The sequence below is a fragment of the Delphinus delphis genome, chromosome 4 (assembly GCF_949987515.2).
Source record: "Delphinus delphis chromosome 4, mDelDel1.2, whole genome shotgun sequence".
In the NCBI taxonomy this organism is placed as follows: Eukaryota; Metazoa; Chordata; class Mammalia; order Artiodactyla; family Delphinidae; genus Delphinus; species Delphinus delphis.
In genome coordinates this window covers 322,090-339,424 of record NC_082686.1, presented here as the reverse complement: position 1 = coordinate 339,424, position 17,335 = coordinate 322,090, and the positions used below count along the sequence as shown (strand labels likewise).

At 55.9% G+C, this 17,335-nt stretch overlaps 1 protein-coding gene across 4 annotated transcripts in view; it reads left to right on the top strand.

Annotated features, from left to right (window-relative positions):
• The window catches only part of PCNT (pericentrin), a 96,448-nt gene that overhangs the window by 14,040 nt on the left and 65,073 nt on the right, over positions 1-17,335 (top strand). For all 4 annotated transcript variants that reach the window (XM_060010184.1, XM_060010185.1, XM_060010183.1 and 1 more), the window contains exons 8-14: positions 1,244-1,355; positions 2,816-3,056; positions 3,309-3,387; positions 7,868-8,024; positions 8,802-9,007; positions 9,721-10,166; positions 11,453-11,975. In XM_060010184.1, the coding sequence (XP_059866167.1) occupies positions 1,244-1,355; positions 2,816-3,056; positions 3,309-3,387; positions 7,868-8,024; positions 8,802-9,007; positions 9,721-10,166; positions 11,453-11,975 (1,764 nt within the window). The remainder of the gene's footprint in view (positions 1-1,243; positions 1,356-2,815; positions 3,057-3,308; positions 3,388-7,867; positions 8,025-8,801; positions 9,008-9,720; positions 10,167-11,452; positions 11,976-17,335) is intronic.

Sequence of the window (17,335 nt, the reverse complement as noted above, 5' to 3'; positions counted from 1 at the left end):
GGAGTGAGGTTGCCGGGTCATATGGTAGTTGTATTTTTAGTTTTTGAGGGACCTCCGTACTTTAAGCCCCCCTTTAAAGAGATCCTCAGTATTTGGTGGAGCTGGTAGGGAGCCATGTCAGCATATAGAGTCTGTGACTTTGACTTAATGATGGTGTTCAGTCCTACACCTGGAGAATTCGTGCCCTTGACGAGTGCCCCTGGGATGTCTACAGGCTCCAGCCATTAGGGGTGCAAGGGCACGTGCTCTGACCTTGACTCAATAAACAAGAAGTTAGCAAGAAACATTTCTGTGGCTCACGTATTCAGAACTCTTTTCCATTGGAACTTTACATACCGAAATGTGGGTGATGTGGCCAGGTCTCACTCAGGGACCCGAAGGGCCTTTATCACCAAGACCAAGAGTCAGGCAATGCCCCAAGCACTGGTTCAGGAATTAGAAAGGAAATAACTGGAAGACGGAGTTAGCCGAGGCCCGTGTGTGGGTTTGCAGGGAGGAGAGTCGTGGAGCCCAGGAGGAGCCGCGTCTGCGGCTCTCGCACCTGCTTCTCCCCGCTCTCCTCCAGACACAGGCCAGCTTGGCCGGGCAGGACCAGGGCCAGGCGGGGCCCTGCGGGCTGTCCCTCATCCAGGGAGAGAGGCGGCCGGAGGTGACCTTCTGCCCTGTGCCCTGGGTGAGGAGAGGCCCGTTCCACACGGCAGCAGAGCAGCCGCAGGCCAGCACCGCCCACGCTCCCCTGGAAGCGCTCGGCCCTGTGCTTGTGACTTGGGGTGCCGGGTGGCCACCCTGACCCAGGCCCCGGGAGGGCAGGTGGAGCCGCTCTCAGCTCCGGCGGTGCAGGGCCGCTGGCACTCGGCACACACTTGGTGTGCGAGCTCTGTTCATCCCTGAAAGAGTCGCTTCCCGGGAAGGTTGAGCAGGGCACGTGGAGAAAACCACACAGGCCGCACGAGCGTGAGGGGGCCCGTGGCCACAGATGGAGGGGGCCCATCCACCCCCCCTGACAAAGCAGGGGGACAGGTCTCTGCTGGGAACGAGGCTGAGGCCTGGGAGGCGTCCACATGAGAGGCCGCGGTGGCCGCGCGTTCCTCTGGTCCGCTCTCGGGGCCGCCTGGAGGTGGGTGGGCTTGAGCTGAGACTGCGCGTGTTCACCTGGTGCCCATCGGGTGCTGCACGGGTATCACCGGCACTGCCTCGGGCCCGGGTCTTGGTCGGGCTCCCACACCATCGCCTTCTCTTCCAGTTGGAGAACCTGCGCGCCTCGTACACGGAGCTGCAGGCCCAGTCACAGGAGGAGATCCGGCGCCTGGGGGCCCAGCTGGAGTCTGCAAGGTCCAGCAGGCGGGAGCCGAGTGGTGAGGAGCCTCGCGTTCAGAATCCAGGTTCCCAGCGGCTAGGGCTGAGCTCCCCCTGCTGAAGCCCCGAGCTAGGACCTAACGGTTTTGCAGGCCCAAGAAGGTGGCTTAGTAAACTTCTGTGAATTTTGAGGTCTGCGGCTTCACGGTGCAGAGCTGCTGGTGGCAGCCTTGGCTTCCTCGTAGGCGCGTTGGTGAGCAATGACTCTGGCAGCCGGTGTCCTCGTGTGGACACGCACCGTTCACGTGTGCGACTGGGCTCACGCTGGGGCTTGGTTGAGCGCTGTCGAAACGCAGTTCTCAGTGGGCATTTGGGTCGTGGGTGTACACTGCCTCCTGGGTCCTGTGAGCTCACCTGCGTCAGGTGTTGTCAGGCTCCTGGGGCCCTGAGCTCTGGTTTGGGAGGGTGATGCCACGTTTACTGAGGGCAGCTCACCTGGGTCTCCCCCTCACAAGACCCCAAGTCAGAGGGGTCTCTGCTCGCCGGTGGCACCTTCAGAGGGAGGAGGTCACAAGACACGGGGCAGAGAGATGTGGGTTTGTCTCTCCAGACAGGCCTGGAACTGTAGGGTCTGCCCTTGTGCGTACATGTTACTGAGGAGCAAAGAGCAGAGTTACGAGAAGGGACCCGCAGTAACACCTGACGGTCTGGGTGGGTGGATAGGCCTCCCGTCCCCGCCCCAGCCAGGCTCCGGGCAGCCGCAGGCGAAGCTGGCGGACGGACCTGTGGCTGGGCTTCAGGCTCTCACACGGTTTCAGTTAGTGCGCCTTCCGCTGCACCCTCCCCCGTGCGTTTAAGGACCCTCATGGGGAACGTTGATTTGGGACAGTGACCTGTTTCCATCCCTGTTACTTGAAAGCTAATAACTAGCTCTGGTGGACTGGCTGGCAGCACCCTCTGGGTCAGAACTGTGAGGCTGACAGTTCTCTTACGGTCTGCATTACTGTTCTTTTGCCGTTAACAAAATACCACCAACTCAGCAGCCTGAAACCACCCAGGGTCACCCACAGCCGAAGTCCAGATGTTGGGCTGGGCCTTGGCCCGGCTCCCTCGGTCGGCAGGGTCCCGTCCCTGTGCTTGTAGGACCGAGGTCCCATTTCCTTGCTGGCTGTCGGCCCAGGGGCTGCCCCCGTTCCTTGCCACGCGGCCCTCTCGTCTTCAGGGCCCCCACAACACGTGGAGTGCTTCTCACACTTCCAATCCGCCTGACGTCTGTGCCGGCCTGAGAAAGCTCTCTGCCCTCAGGGCTCTGGGGTTTACTGAGGCCGCCTGGGTGGTCTCCCTGTGCGAGGCCCCCTGTGCCACGTAGCATAAGCCCTGGAGGGTCCATTCATGGGTTCTGGGATGGGGGGACCTTTTACAGTTCTGCCCCCAGCACCACACCGCAGGCTCTTAACTAGCTTCTGATTTCCCCTAAGTGTTTCATTTTGAGATGATGGCTTACTTTCATCCTGTAAAGAGTTACCCGAGCAGCTCCTGGCCCGAGTGTCTCACGTGGAGGGGCTAGAACACCTGACGCGGGCCTTAGAGCAGCAGCAGCAGGAGAGAACCAGGCACGAGGCTCAACTGGAACAGCTGAGAATCTCTTCTGAAGAGAAGTTGAGGGAGGCTGAGAGGGGCCACCAGGAGGACCTGACCCTGTTACAGCAGCAGCTGCAGGGCGGGAAGGACAGCTCCCCGCCGGAGGCTGTGGGAATCAGGTAAAGCAGCGCAGGAGAACACGTTTATGATTGGGTCTAGACAAGATGACATTAAAGCTGGGCGCCGGTCTGACCCGCGCGCGGGCTGCGGACAGCGCGGTGCTGCGGGGGTGGGTGGGCGCCAGCCCCGCTGCGCCCCCCTGCCGGCGGTCATCCTGTCCTCGGCACAGAAGCGGGATCCCAGGGACAGCGGACTTCGGTGGAGGGGCACCTGTGTCGGGTCGTTACAGCACAGTTTCTCAATTCATCCAGTGCCTGTTCAGAAGAGACGCCTGAAGAAGAAGGAAGAGACCGTCTTGATCAACTCGGCCTTCAGCTGGAGCAGCACGAGGTGATGGGACACCGTTGTTTTGTTTTGAGGTCTAGCTGCCACAGGACATTATGACATGGTGACTGGATGCCTGGGTGTGCTGTGAAGGGTCAGTCTGGGTAACGTCCACCACCACACAGAGGTAGAGTTTTTTCCTTGCGCTGAGAACTTTTAACACCCACTCTCTTAGCAGCCTGTAGAGACACAATACAGCATCGTTAACTGTAGTCCTGTGCTCTACACGACACCCCAGGACTTTTTATCCTCAAACTAGAAGTGTGCATCTTTTGACCCTTTCATCCATTTTGCCCACAGCCCCTCTCCCACCTCTGGCAACCACCAGTCTGTTCTCCATGAGGCGGGTTTTTTGATTCCACATAGAAGTGAGATCAGACAGTATTTGTCTTTCTCAATCTGACTTATTTCACTTAGCATAACACCCTCAAGGTCCATCCATGTTGTCACAAATAGCAAGCTTTCCTTCTTTGTTATGGCTGAGTACTGTTTCCGTTGTGTGTGTGTACGTACGTGTGTATGTGCCACATTTTCTTTATCCATTCATCTGCTGGTGGACATTTAGGTTGCTTCCATATCTTGACTGTTGTAAATAGGGTCTGCTGTGAACGTTGGGGTGCGTGTGTCTTTTCCAATTAGTGTTTTTGTTTTCTTTGGTTAAATACCCAGGAGTGGAAATGCTGGATCATATGGTAGTTCTTTTTTTTTTTAACATCTTTATTGGAGTATAATTGCTTTACAATGCTCTGTTACTTTCTGCTGTGTAGCAAAGTGAATCAGCTATATGTGGATATATATATCCCCATATCTCCTCCCTCTTGTGTCTCCCTCCCACCTGCCCTATCCTTCCCCTCTAGGTGGTCACAAAGCACCGAGCTGGTCTCCCTGTGCTATGTGGCTGCTTCCCACTAGCTATCTTACGTTTGGTAGTGTATATATGTCAATGCCACTCTCTCACTTCGTCCCAGCTTACCCTTCCCCCTCTCCATGTCCTCAAGTCCATTCTCTAGTAGGTCTGTGTCTTTATTCCTGTCCTGCCCCTGGGTTCTTCAGAACCATTTTTTTTTTGATTCCATATGTATGTGTTAGCATATGGTGTTTGTTTTCCTGACTTCACTCTGTATGACAGTCTCTAGGTCCACCCACCTCTCTGCAAATAACTCAATTCCGTTTGTTTTTATGGCTGAGTAATATTCCATTGTATATATGTGCCACATCTTTATCTATTCATCTGATGATGGGCACTTAGGTTGCTTCCACATCCTGGCTATTGTAAATAGTGCTGCAGTGAACATTGTGTGGTATATGACTCTTTTCGAATTATGGCTTTCTCAGGGTATATGCGCAGTAGTGGGATTGCTGGGTCATATGGTAGTTCTATTTTTAGTTTTTTAAGGAACCTCCATACTATTCTCCATAGTGGCTCTATCAGTTTACATTCCCACCAGCAGTGCAAGAGGGTTTCTTTCTCTCCATACCCTCTCCAGCATTTTTTGATGATGTTCTATTTTTAATTTTTTGAGGAACCTCCATACGGTTCTCCATAGCGGCTGCACCAGTTTACTTTCCCACCAACAGTGCACGAGGGTGCCCTTCTCTCCACATCCTAGCCAACCTTTGTTATTTGTTGGTTTTTTAATAATAGCTATTCTGACAGGTGTGAGGGGGTGTCTCATGGTTTTGATTTGCATTTCTCTGAGGATTAGTGATGTTAAGCATCTTTTCATGTGCCTGTTGGCCATCTGTGTGTCTTCTTTGGAAAAGTATCTGTTCTGGTCTTCTGCCTGTTTTTTATTTAATCAGGTGGTTTTTTTTTTTTTTTTTCGCTGTTGAGGTATATGAGCGTCTCCATAAACATTGAGAAAGGTTGTGTTTCATTAATCTTTAGTTGGGAACTGGACTGTCTTTATGTCTTCAAATCTGAATTTCCATCCTTTTCACAAAAGCTTCCTTCTGTGACGCTGACAAGCAGAGCGAGGCTTGCTTTTGTGTCTCTGGTGACTCCACAGGCTGCATTGTGTCTGCTTGTTTAAAACAACAACCCGAGGTTCATGGCATGACTTGGAGGCGGGTGGCTGGCAGGTCGGGTCCTGCCTGCATCCCATGCAGGCGCGGTCACACTGCTGCTCTCCACGAGCTCCCCAACCGCCTGCGTCGTGCGTGTTGATGACCGGAGAGTGAAGCGCTGGGGCGAGTGCGTGCTGGGCATCTTTTTATTGGCCTTTACGTTTCTCTTCGTTGAACGGCCTCCATGCCGTTTGTTTCTGGCATCTCTAACCTTTGTGGGCAGCGGTGTTCACACGGCTCTCTGTGACAGTGGAAGCCTTCTGCGCCTGTGCTGATGCGGAGCTCCGAGGAGCCAGTGGCTCCCCTGTCCTGCTGCCCCCGGCGCTGGCGGTGGAGGTGCCGTGCTGTCGGCACGGCTGGGCCCCCGGCCGTGCTCCAGGAGTCCTGAGATGGCAGCCTGTGTCCACTTTTCGCACCAGGAACAGGCAGGGCCTTGACTCTGTCCCCACTTCTGGGAAGTCTTGAGCGGCCGTTCGGACAGCTGTTCCTCCGTGTGGCTTGTTCTCTCTCTGACGCTCCCGCGAGCTTCACGCTGCACCTCCAGGCTGGAAGCACCGGTCTCCTTCAATTCTCATTTCTCTTTTTATGTTGCTTTAGGCTTTGTTTTGGGGGGGGGGAGATTTTTTTCTCCCCTCTCCTCTAATTCTGCAGTTGGCTATCTTATTTCCATTGTCATTGTTAATTTCTGGGGCTTTGCCTTCTTGTTCTGTGTTCTTTCCTGTGTCCTCTGCTCAGCGTCAGGGACGGGGTGCCTTTGGTCTCCTCCCCGAAGGCGGCCGTTGGTGTTAAGAGGCCTCTTGAGGCTCCGTGTAGTTCCTGCCGCGTCTCCGTGCGTCTGCGTCTCTGTGTTGTGTGGGGCGTCTGTGGTCCGTGCATTGGTTGGTGACCTGAGGCTGTGCCGTCACGAAGCGTGAGGCACCGTGGGGTCTTGGGGGGCTGTCTGACCAGGCAGGCTCCACCTGGGGGCTGGGGTGGTGGCCTCCCCTCCTGGGGCCATTGGTCTCTACCAGCCTCCTGCTGGGGTCCCTGAGAAGAGGGGCACAGTGGGGTCCCCACGCCAGTCTCCCTGGTCCACAGCCCCTGGGGGTCGTGCAGTCACCTCTGTGCCCCGGATCCCGCTTCCCAGCCTCCCGGGCGTCTGGGCAGCTCTCAGGCGGCTCCCCGGTCGACCCCTGTGAGCATCCGTGATTCCCGTCTTCCAGCAGTTGGTCACCTTTGGCTTACTGATCACCTCTTTCGCTGTTTCTTCTCCTCATAGGTTTTATGAATTAAATTATGTCTCCTATCCTCTGAGGGAATATAAAAACGATAGAGTATACGTGTGTTTAAGCAGAAGTCCCGTGTGTGGGCGCGTGTGTGGCGCATGGCATGTGCGGTGTGTGTGCGTGCGTTGTGTATATTTGGCATGTTGACGCGCCATGTTGACTGAGGGTGCCTGGTGGAGCTCCCCCAGCTGGGTTTGGGAACCCCCATGCCCCTCTGGTCGGCGCCGACCCCTGGCCAGTGTCTCTCTGGTTGCAACTGTTTGGTTGTCCCTGAGGCTGAATGTCTTTTGACTTGTTTGGCCGTCGTGGCCATGTCTCTGCCCTTTCCTCAGGGGCCGGGAGCCCCTTGCTCTCGGCTCCCGTCCCGTCCCCAGTCTCCAGGCACAGCAGGATTTCCCTGTATTTTATCTTTGCTTTTGTCGTCTGCAACTGGCTGTTGCCTGGTGGGGGGTGAGACTCTGGCCCCCTTTTCTTTCCCGGGATGGCGAGTCGCTCTCGTCCGACTTGCTGGGAAGCCTGACCCTTGTGAGCCAAGTTGTGTCGGGAGCGCTCGAGTCCACCCGTCAGTCAAGTTGTTTTCTCCCGTGACCGTATGAGGATTCCAGTCTTGACTTAAAAGATAACTCAAGCTTATTGAGAGCTGGACATTTAGGCTGCCGTGGTCTCTCTGTGATTTTGAGGAAGATGGGGTGACTGGTTGCATCTTGAGGGCACAGGAAACGTTGACACTGCCTCGAGCCCCTCTTGGACCCTGCACTCCAGAGCGTCGTCCTCGGGGGGCAGGCCCAGCACCCGGCTCTGGATGGGAAGCGCAGGGCAGGGCGTGAGGAGAAACCCGGGAGCCGCAGGTGGAGCAGGGCGCCTTGCACCAAGGCCCTGGCCGTGTGGCTGGTCCCGGAGGCCTGGCCCGGGGTGCGGAGGGCGAGGGACGGGGGTCCGGTGGGGGACCCAGTGCCCACAGCTTGGCGTCGGTGAAGTAGGCCCACCTCCCTGCTGGAAGCGAGACATGGGGCAGCAGGCGGCGTGGCCATGCGTGGCGAGGCTCCGTGGGAGGTTCCGTGGGGGTGGGTCCCCTGGGGGGTTCCCTGGGAGGCAGGGATTCAGGAACGAGGCTGAGAGAGTCATTAGAAGGTTTTCTCTGTGATTTCCCAAAGGAGAGCCTGGGGTTGCGCACACAGCTAGAAGGAAACCACCAGCGCCAACTAGCAGCGGGGAAGTCCTCCCAGGAAGTCCAGCAGGAGGCGGGCCTCGCGGGGACCCAGGTGTTGGAAGAGGAGCAGCATGTGTGGCCTTCGGAAGAGCCCGGCCCAGGTGTGTGCCTTCGGTGCCGCTGGGTCGCCGGGAGTCTGGCCTGCAGGGGACGTTCTGGGCGGTGACTGATTCCCACGAGAGCCACCTGCACACGCTGGCCATTCTCTTTGCAGTGTGGGCGCCGCGGGCCCTTCCTCGGGGGTTGAGCAGGCCTGGGCGTGTCAGGAGAGGGCCTGCCCGGGGTCACGGGGACGGAGAAGCTGTGGTCGTCCCCGGGGATGGTCAGGGACCCAGGAGAGCAGACGTAAGGCCGGCCCTGGACACAAGCCCAGGAGAGGGTGGGTCCCACGTAGAGCTGAGGGGGCAAGGCAGAGGGTCCTGCCGTGAGGGCCGGCAGCTCAGGGTCCCCGCCAGGGGAAGAATGCGGCCCAGAGAACTGGGTCACGCCTGCTGGCGTCTTGCCCTCCCTGTTCTCCTTCCTGTGCGAGGGGTGCCCCACGGCCGCTGCTCGGCACATTCCTGCCAACCAGTCCCTTGGCCACGCTTGGCTCTTCATCGAGCCTGGGACAGTGATGGGCTCTGGCCAGAGGAGCTCTGGGGGTGCCAGGTCCCCCGGCACCCAGGCGGAAGGAGGTGTGGGCCGCTCAGCACGGCCTGCTCGTCTGGGCCTGGGGCTCAGTGACCGCTTGGCTGAAGATGGGTGTGTCATGTCCACTCCTGACACCAAGCCCGCACGGGGAGTTGCAGGATCTTTGTGCAGGTCTGAGGCTTCTGAAGGTCAGTGTTTAGTCTGAGTTGCGGGTCAGCCTGACGGTCCTGCCCCCTGGTCCCCTGCAGAGCTCTCCCGGGTGCCCCTCCTGTGTGCACACAGCACGGCCTTGGAGGTGGCAGCCGGAGACTTGGGTCTGGAAACCATGCACAAGGCTCATCTCCTGCTTCTTCTGACGGAGCTCAAGGAAGAAATCGACCTCTTAAAAGTAGAAAATCGAAATTTACACGAGAAATTGCAGCACGAAATCCGCCTAAAAGAGGACTTGGAGCAAGTAAGTTGAAACACCTCACCACTCTGCACTTCCCGCGCCCACCGGGGCCCCGTGTTAAGCGGTCGGGGTCAGCGCAAGCCCCCGAGGTCCACCACGCCCTCCATCGGGAGCAGTGTTTGCTTGCTGGGTGCCTTCCTCGGGGTCGGGATGGGATGCCACCTGAGCTGGGGCCCGAGTGTGCTCCTTACAGGGGCCTCCAGTGCTCAGGGCAACTGGCTGGGGTCCTCCGAGGGGTCCCCTGTAGAACCTGGAACGTTCATTATGCAAGTCCAGAGACTTGGCCTGGCGCTGTTTGCTGCTCTCCTGTGGCTCCGTCCTGGCTGGTGGTGGTTCCTCTGTCTGGGGGGTTGGCCTTCCCTTGACGGGAGGCCCCGTACATGTCTGATCCCCTGGGCTGGTCTTGGCACCGCAGAGGAGCTCCCCTTTGCGTGTGTGTCCAGACCTGCCAGCCCCAGAGGTAACAGTCGGGGCCAGGTGCCGGGATGCAGACGCGTTTTACTTAAGCAAATAGTCTTATATTTGTGCATTTTAGGCTCCTTTATTCCCATCAGGATAAGAAACACTGCCATTGCTCTGTTCAGTGCGATATGTTATGGAACTAGTGCTTGTATGTTGTGGAACTTCTCTCTCTTCAGAGATGGATTTGGGTCGTTGCTGCCAGTGATCTTTTCATTTAATTTCCTCCTTCTTAAATAAAATTGTGCTTTCTGCAGGTGAAATGTACTTTAGTGGAAGCCCACCAGGAAGCACTGAAGAGCGCTAAGGAGAAGCTTGAGCTAATGAGACGAGGCGAGAGAGAGGCCGAGTGGGAAGTCACGAGTGAGGACCCGAGGAGAGGGGCCGAAGAGAGGCTGACGCAGCTGCTCCTCGAGCTGCGGGAGCAGGCCGAGTCCGAGAAGCTGTCCATGATGCACAGGTTTGAGCTTCGAGAAGCCGAAATGAGGCAGCTGCAGGACCAGCAGGCAGCCCAGATCCTGGACCTGGAGGGGTCGCTGATGGAGCAGCAGGGCCGCCTGAGGCAGCTGGAGCTGGGGCTCTCGGGGGACGAGTCTCTGCAGTGCAGCCAGTGTGGCCGGGAGCTGGGCGGTGGTCTGGCCCCCACGGACCGGGACCACCTGAAGGAGGACTGTGCTCTCCAGCTGAAGCTGGCCCAGAGCAGGTGGGTGACGTTCCTGTGGCCCCCTGCTCAGTGCGGAGCCGCCCGCCTGCCTGGGTGAGGCCGGTCCCCAGGAGGGCACGCGTGGCTCTTGGGGCTGCGGGACCTGCTGGCAGCAGCAGCACCCCCGTCCTTCCTGTGGAGCCCCTGTCCCGTGATCCACGCTGCCCTGCATGCATCTGTGACAGTCGTTTGTGTTCTTTGCACGGTTTACGGTTTCAGTAGCAGAACTTCAACCTCATTTATCGTAAGGACGTGTGGTTCATTTCTGAAGTTTCTTGTGTATTTTAAACTCAAACGATTTAAAAAAAAAAATAAAGAGTTTTTCTGGACTATGTACGTACTTCCCTGAAGCTTTAAGTAGATTTAGAGTGTGATTTGGTTTGCTGCCTCTTTGCACATCTGGGCTGTAGTGACCAGGGGGGTTGGTGAGCCCTGGTGTCACCGGAGCTACTGTTGGTTTTGCTGCTTCTCATGCGGCAGCTGCGCCCCAGCGTCATGAGGCAGGTGCAAGAGCTTCTGCTCTGGGGTCTGAGAACTGAGTTCAAATCCTGACCCACTGTGTGAGCTGGAAGGACGCAGGCACGGTGGACAAACTCACGAGGCCTTAGCGCCCTCCTGCATGGGCTGATCAGTGGAAAGGCTTTCGTGGTGTCTGGTCCGCAGTTAGTACCTGAATCCCATTCCAGCTCTTGTCACTCACCTGGACGCACCATGTGGTGCTCATGTGTAATGGGTGCCCGTAGAGATTCTTCCCTGCTGGGGTGCTGGGTGCTTCAGTTAGAGGGGCGTCTCCCTGCTTCTGTGTTTGCTAGCCAGTGTCCCCTGCAACTCATTTAATTCATGCCCCTAATTCACTCCGAAGGGGTTTTGGGGGTCTTTTGAATGCTCTTTGCAGCCCTGTTGGCTCCTGTAAACGATGCCGCTGCCCCTTCCCTGTTGAGATCCTCTCCTTCCCGAGGAGCGGTCACACCTGCTTCCCTGTGGAGTCTGTGGAAATGTGTGTGTGGTTTCTTGCTGGGGGTCCTGTGTCCTGTACTTCAGTCTGTGACCGGGGACGCCTGGGCTCTGGCGTCCGAGCTCCTCTGGCTTCGTGGGCCCCTTGGCTCTCCGCTCACGGCTGGCAGTGGGGCTCAGGCCACCTGCAGCCCCGGGAGGTGGAAAGAGCAGGGAAAATCTGGGCACGATGGTCTCACCAGCAGAAAGTGGTGTCTCCTGTGAGGAATGTGAGGTCGGTGCTTTTGTGGCTGCACGCTGGCTCTCCATGTTCACTTGGCTTGTCTCCTCAGGTTTTTAGAAGAACGTCGAGAAATCACAGAGAAATTTGCTGCAGAGCAAGACACTTTCCTGCGGGAGGCCCGGGAGAAGCACGCCCGCGAGCTCCAGCTGCTCCAGGAGAGTCACCGGCAGCACGTCCTGTCCTTGACGGCGGAGCTGGAGACCCGGCACCAGGCTGAGGTGGACGTGCTGAGGGCTTCTTTGGAGCGAGAGTGGTGGGCTCTCTCAGAAGCCCGCGTGGCTGAGCTGCAGACAAAACACGCTGCGGAAATCAGTGCTTTGGAGACCAGACACGCGTCACGCCTGGACGCTTTGGAGTCGCGTTACCTGTCTGAGATGCAGACCTTGCTGGGCCTGGAGGAGCAGCTACAGAAAGAGGATGCTTCTCACCACATGGTCTTGACTTGGGTGTTAGAGAAGCTGAAGCTGAAACACGATGAAGAGCCCCAGTCCACAGAGGACGGCCTGAGAGCGGGAGAGAACACAGAGCACGTGGAGGGTGTGAGAGCCTCCTGGCTGCGCGGAGCTCGCCAGGTGAGGTGCGGGGCTTTGCCCTTCCCCAGGACTGGTGTCTTCTGTTGCCCATGTGTGTCAGCTGCACGTGCGTGTGTGTGTGTGTGTGTGTGTGTGTGTGTGTGTGTCCCAGGGACAGCGGTGGGTTTCCTGGTGAGGCGGGTACAGAACAGGGAGTTTTACGCGTTTTTTGGTCTCAGGTTCCTTGGTGAAGGCTTTGGATCTCTGATCCTGGAAAAACGTGCACCTGTGCCTGCGCACAGCGTTGCCTGTGAGATTTCAAAGGGTTCAGAGCGCTCCTCGGGGCCTCTACCGATTTCTGTGAGATTAAACCCTCTGTCCTGTGTCAAGAGCAGCGACTGTCCCCTTGGCAGGCGCTCTCAGCGGTAGTATGAAAGGAGCTTCTGGAGACGGCCCCATTGCCCTGGCCAGCGCTCCCGTTTCCTCATCTGCAGACCCATGGCACTTGTAGGTCGCGAATAGGATGCACTTATTTGGCTAGAACATCATCACGTAGCGGGAATTCAGCGTGGGGACGGGCTGCTCTGTGCCCACTGGGCCAGGTGTGCGCGTCAGGCACTCAGGAATGATCCTGTTCTGGCCCTTCATACTTTTGTCACGTATGTAAGAAGTAGATATTCAAAATTACAAAGCAGGAAATCTCAGCCTTGTGAGAACACAAGGACCAGGTAGAAGCTTCGCTCGTGACTGAGACGTGCTTTATGCGATGTTCCCAGGGGGGTTTAAGCCCCTTTGCTCCTGGTTTAGCTTGTTTAAGGCTGGAAGGAAGAAGGCGGCCTAGTGCTGAGAGGTGTGGTGGCTTCGTTTTATGCTTCGGCGCTGCCTGTCCTGTGTGGTCTGCGCGCGGAATCTTTTCCTTTTTTAAGAAGTTTCTTTATTTGGCTGCACTGGGTCTTGGGTGCAGCGCGCGGGATATTTGTTGCCGTGTGCGGGATCTTTAGTTGTGGCGTGTGGGATCTAGTTCCCTGACCAGGGATTGAACCTGGGCCCCCTGCTTTGGGAGCATGGAGTCTTAGCTACTGGACCACCAGGGAAGTCCCTGCAGGCGAGATATTGAACAAATTCCCCGAGGGCTGAGCACATTCCACCTGGGGTCATGAGCCTCTGGCCTGTCCTTGAATTCGGGCCCCAGGGCAGGTGTCACAACTCCTCCCTGGGCATTGTCCTTTGGTGTGAATTTGGAGCGCTGTGGTACCCCCAGGCCAGTCCAGTGAGTTCTCAGTGTCAGCTTCAGTTTCCTCCCATGCAGATGGATGTGTGGGGAAGGGGGCTTGTTCCCAGCCTGTGGATTTAAATTAGATTCCCTGGGATTATAGGGTTTGAAGAAGATGAAGTCTAAAAGAATATCAGGAGGAAGAAGTACGCATGTTTTACATGAGAAAGCTATGTATTTTAAACCATGGCTTAATTTTATTAGTGTAAAACGCACTTGTAGGAAGCACGTGGAGTGTTTCCCACCTTACAGGTGGGAGGTGTGTGTGGGAGGCAGTGCCATGTGGACTTGCTCTCTGCAGGTGGAGCTGGTGTGGCCTGCTAAGGGCCTGCCCCTGGGGCAGCAGCCAAAAGCAGCCATGCAGGAGCTCAGGGCTGGGCACGTGGCCGAGAAGCAGGTGCAGGAGGCTCCGCAGGAGGGGGCCCCACAGGTTCCTTCTGGGCAGCGGTGGCTTCAGGGATGGCCTGGGGGTCAGGCTCTGGCCCCCACGGGGATGCTGGTGACATCAGCAAAACCGCTGGGCCTCCTGAGGCTTCTCCTCGTGACCAGAGCCCTCGGGCATACGTGAGGCCCGCAGTGGGGTGGACGCTGGGCAGGCCTCACACCTGCCAGGAGGGCCCGAGGCCTGTGCTCAGCAGGGGTGGGGTCTCTCAGGGGCTGCCTGTGCCAGGTGCCCAGCAGGAGCTCCATGTCCTCTGCATCCCGTGCTGCACCCCAAACCCTGGGGCCCATGGTGCAACCCGGGGGCACAACCCTGCACAGACTCCGCCCAAGTGCCCTCTGGCCCGATGTCCTGTCTTCTTTGTTCTCGTGGCGCCGGACACCTGCTGCCTGGCAGTTTCTGGAACACCCTGGCTGTGACCTCCTCTGAACTTGGCCTTGTCCCCCACCTGGAAACTCCCACTCTTGCCTCTCTTTCGTCAAATCGTTTTCTCCATGAGCGCTTCCTTCTGGGATGGCCCCTCCGTCCGGGACTCATGGCCCCGCGCCCTGTGCCCTGCATGGCCCACGGTGCGTCTGTGGAGCGTGTGCCACGTGCTGCGCTCCTCTCTCCTGCGCTCTGCTCAGCGGCGGCCCGGGCCCAGAGCGGTGCCCAGCCCGGGGCTCCAGGGCAGCACGCCCGGGAGGGTTTTGCTGCCAGGGACCCCATCCTGCACACCTCTTCAGGGCAGTTGTTGCCGAGGTGCCCGTGGCCCTGCCACACAGTGTCGCTAGGATCTCGGAGGTCAGGTGGGCAGTAAGGCCTGGCATTCGCTAGGTTTCCTAAGTTAATAGTCAGTGCTCTTAGCTGTGTGTGTACATATTGACCGATCTGAAATTAGCATGTAAACTGTTTTTTCACATGGAAGTTCCCAGAATGAGAATTAGTGGATTGGAGGAAAATAAAGGGAAGCATAAATATGACATTTATCCCTTATGTTTGGTTGAAAAGTCTGGGAGTTGGCATTTTTCTTGGTTTGCTCCTTGGACCCTGAGATGCCCTGAATCCGGGTTTCCCATGTTTGGGGAATGAGAGGACAGGAGGGATCCACACCCAGGAAGCCCATGCCCACAAACGCTCAGAGAAACACGATAAAAGCCCGGCTGAGACCAGACATGCAGCTGGTCACTGATAAAGTCCCACAAACCGTCTTCTCTTCACAATGTCATCTTACTCAGGTTTCATTAAAGAGGACAAAACTCCCTCATCCCCCTCAGTGTCCCCTCAGCCCCCATGTCCCCTCAGCCCCCATGTCCCCTCAGTGTCTCCTCAGCATCCCCTCAGTTTTCCCTTGAGGCAGGAGATAGATGGGCCCAGGCTGAACAGTTTCTCCCCTGTGGACAGAAGCTCCATAAAAGCAGGGTAATGGAGGAGGCTGGGCCCTGCCCAGATAGAGATAAGAGACCATATATTCCTCATTTTCCTCATTCTCGAAGTCAAGGAGACCCTCCCGACTACACGTGCGCAGAAGGGCTCCTTGGAGGTCCGAAAGGAAGGGGCGCCACCTCATAGTAAGTGATGCCAGCTACCCAGATAGGCCTCTTCGCTGGAATCCATCTTGGCTAAGAGATGTGTACGCACGCATGGGAGGACCTTGAGATACACCAGATACAGCAGAACCAGGCAGAGCAGGATGGTTGGTCAAAGGAAACCGGGAAGAAATGCCCACGAAAGTGATTCAAACTGCCATGAGGGCGTGACGCTCTCTCTGAGCCTGCCCGTGTGTCTACTGTACTCTTTTTCCTTCTAAAAAACACTTTACTTGCTTCGCTACTTTCCGTCTCTCTGCGGAAACTCATTTTTTCATAGCTGACGGGCCAGGGCCTTGTCACTGGCTGCTGGTCCCTGGTGGTCCAGTGGCCAGGGTTCAGCGCTCTCACTGCCGCTGCCCAACCTCAATCTCTGGTCGGGAGCTGAAATCCTGCTTCAAGCCGCTGCAGGCCGAGGCCGCCTGAGGTCACCCTCACCCCCGCAGCCCGCTTTCTGTCCCTGCAGTGTCCTCAGCGCCCCAGCCCCTCGAGCTCAGTCCTCAGGGGCCATTACGAGGGGTCAAGTGGCTGCCGGCATGGTGCTGGCTGCAGGCACCGTGGAGGAGACGGTGGTCCTGGCTGCAGCCCAGTTGCTCTCGTGCCCTCGTGAGCAACGTCCTCCTCTGGGGCGCTGCCCTGAGACCTGCTGACCTGTGGAGGTGTCTGAGTTTCATTTCTCTAATCCTCTGAAGAGTCAGACTCTGCCGCTGGCCTTCCCTGGTATTTATTGGCTTACAGTCCTCTCTCCAAAGAAACTTGGTTGGATCCTGTTTGTTCACTCTGATGGTTCTGTTACCTGGTCGTGACACGCGTCCTGCTCTTCGGCTCGGCATTTTTGTACTTCCGTGTTGACTCTTTAGAGCGCTGAGATCATTTGGGAAGTATTTTTCTATTTGTTCGTTCAAGTATGTCATTCTTTTACTTTGCTACTAAGGATGTGAGTATTAGATATTGTTTAAGTGACCTTTTTTGTCCAGCTCATTTCACAGGAGAAAACATCAGAGTTTGTGGGAAGGTGGGATATGCAGTTTCTTCCCCTATTTTGTTTTAATTTTTTATTGGAGAAAATTTCAACATACACAGAAACAGAGAACAGTTCAGAATCTGACTGCCCGTGGGTACACGCCAGTCTCAGTGCATTAGCCGCCCCAATATACCATAACATGCTCCATGCTAACCTGCAGAACTAACAGTAATCCCTTAATTTCATCACATATCCAGCCTAAGTTCCAGTCTCTTCCTGTGGCTGGTCAAATTGGGATCCACATAGGGCCTGAGCTGTGCTGAATCTGTTTTTACTGCTTCCTGTGACGTTGGCTAACATTTCCCCCATATTGCCTGTGAACGTGTCAGCAGTCAACACACGGGATGGGATTCAGGTCCATGGCTTGGTGAGAATAGTTCCAGGTGGTGGCCTCTTCTTCCTGCCGTCTTCCCTCAGGCTGTCCTCACAGACAGATATTCCATAAAGCCTTGCTGGGTGTCTCCTGGGATGCTGTGGCCATTGTCCCCCAAATAGCAGGGACGTGGTGTTCTTCCTCTGTGAAGGGGTTTTATCTGCGCCACAAATATCTCTGCACCTGTTTGAAAAGCAGTGTCACTTTTCAGAAGAGTTGTTTACCCAGCGCTTGCGAAGCGATTGGATTATTTTTCAGGTTACTTCCCTTTAGAGTTTGGTTGTGAGAAAAGTTCTCTGAAAACATAAGCCTGATTTCCTTTTCTTAGGGATAAGTGTCCTGCAAAGAAATCACCCTTATATTGGTAACACTAAGCAGTGGAAGGAAAGCAGGAGTTAACCGTTGTGTGACCACTGTTGATTGCTCGCTCAGGCAGTGTCATCTTTTCTTGGGGAAAACAAAAAAATCTGTTCGTATGATTTTTAAAAAATATTAAGAGAACCTCTGGTTATTTTAGATATAGTTTGAATGTCTTTAATTCATTATCAGTTGAATTTATTCTTAATACTATGTTGGTATTCTTTGTGCAGAACTACTTATTTTTTTCTTCTTTAAGTGTATCCATTGTTTTTTTAATGATTAAAGTATATATGACACTTCCCACGTAATTCTGTGGATTTTTAGAAAAACTCGAGAATAACTTTTTTTTTTTAATGCGGTACGTGGGCCTCTCACTGCTG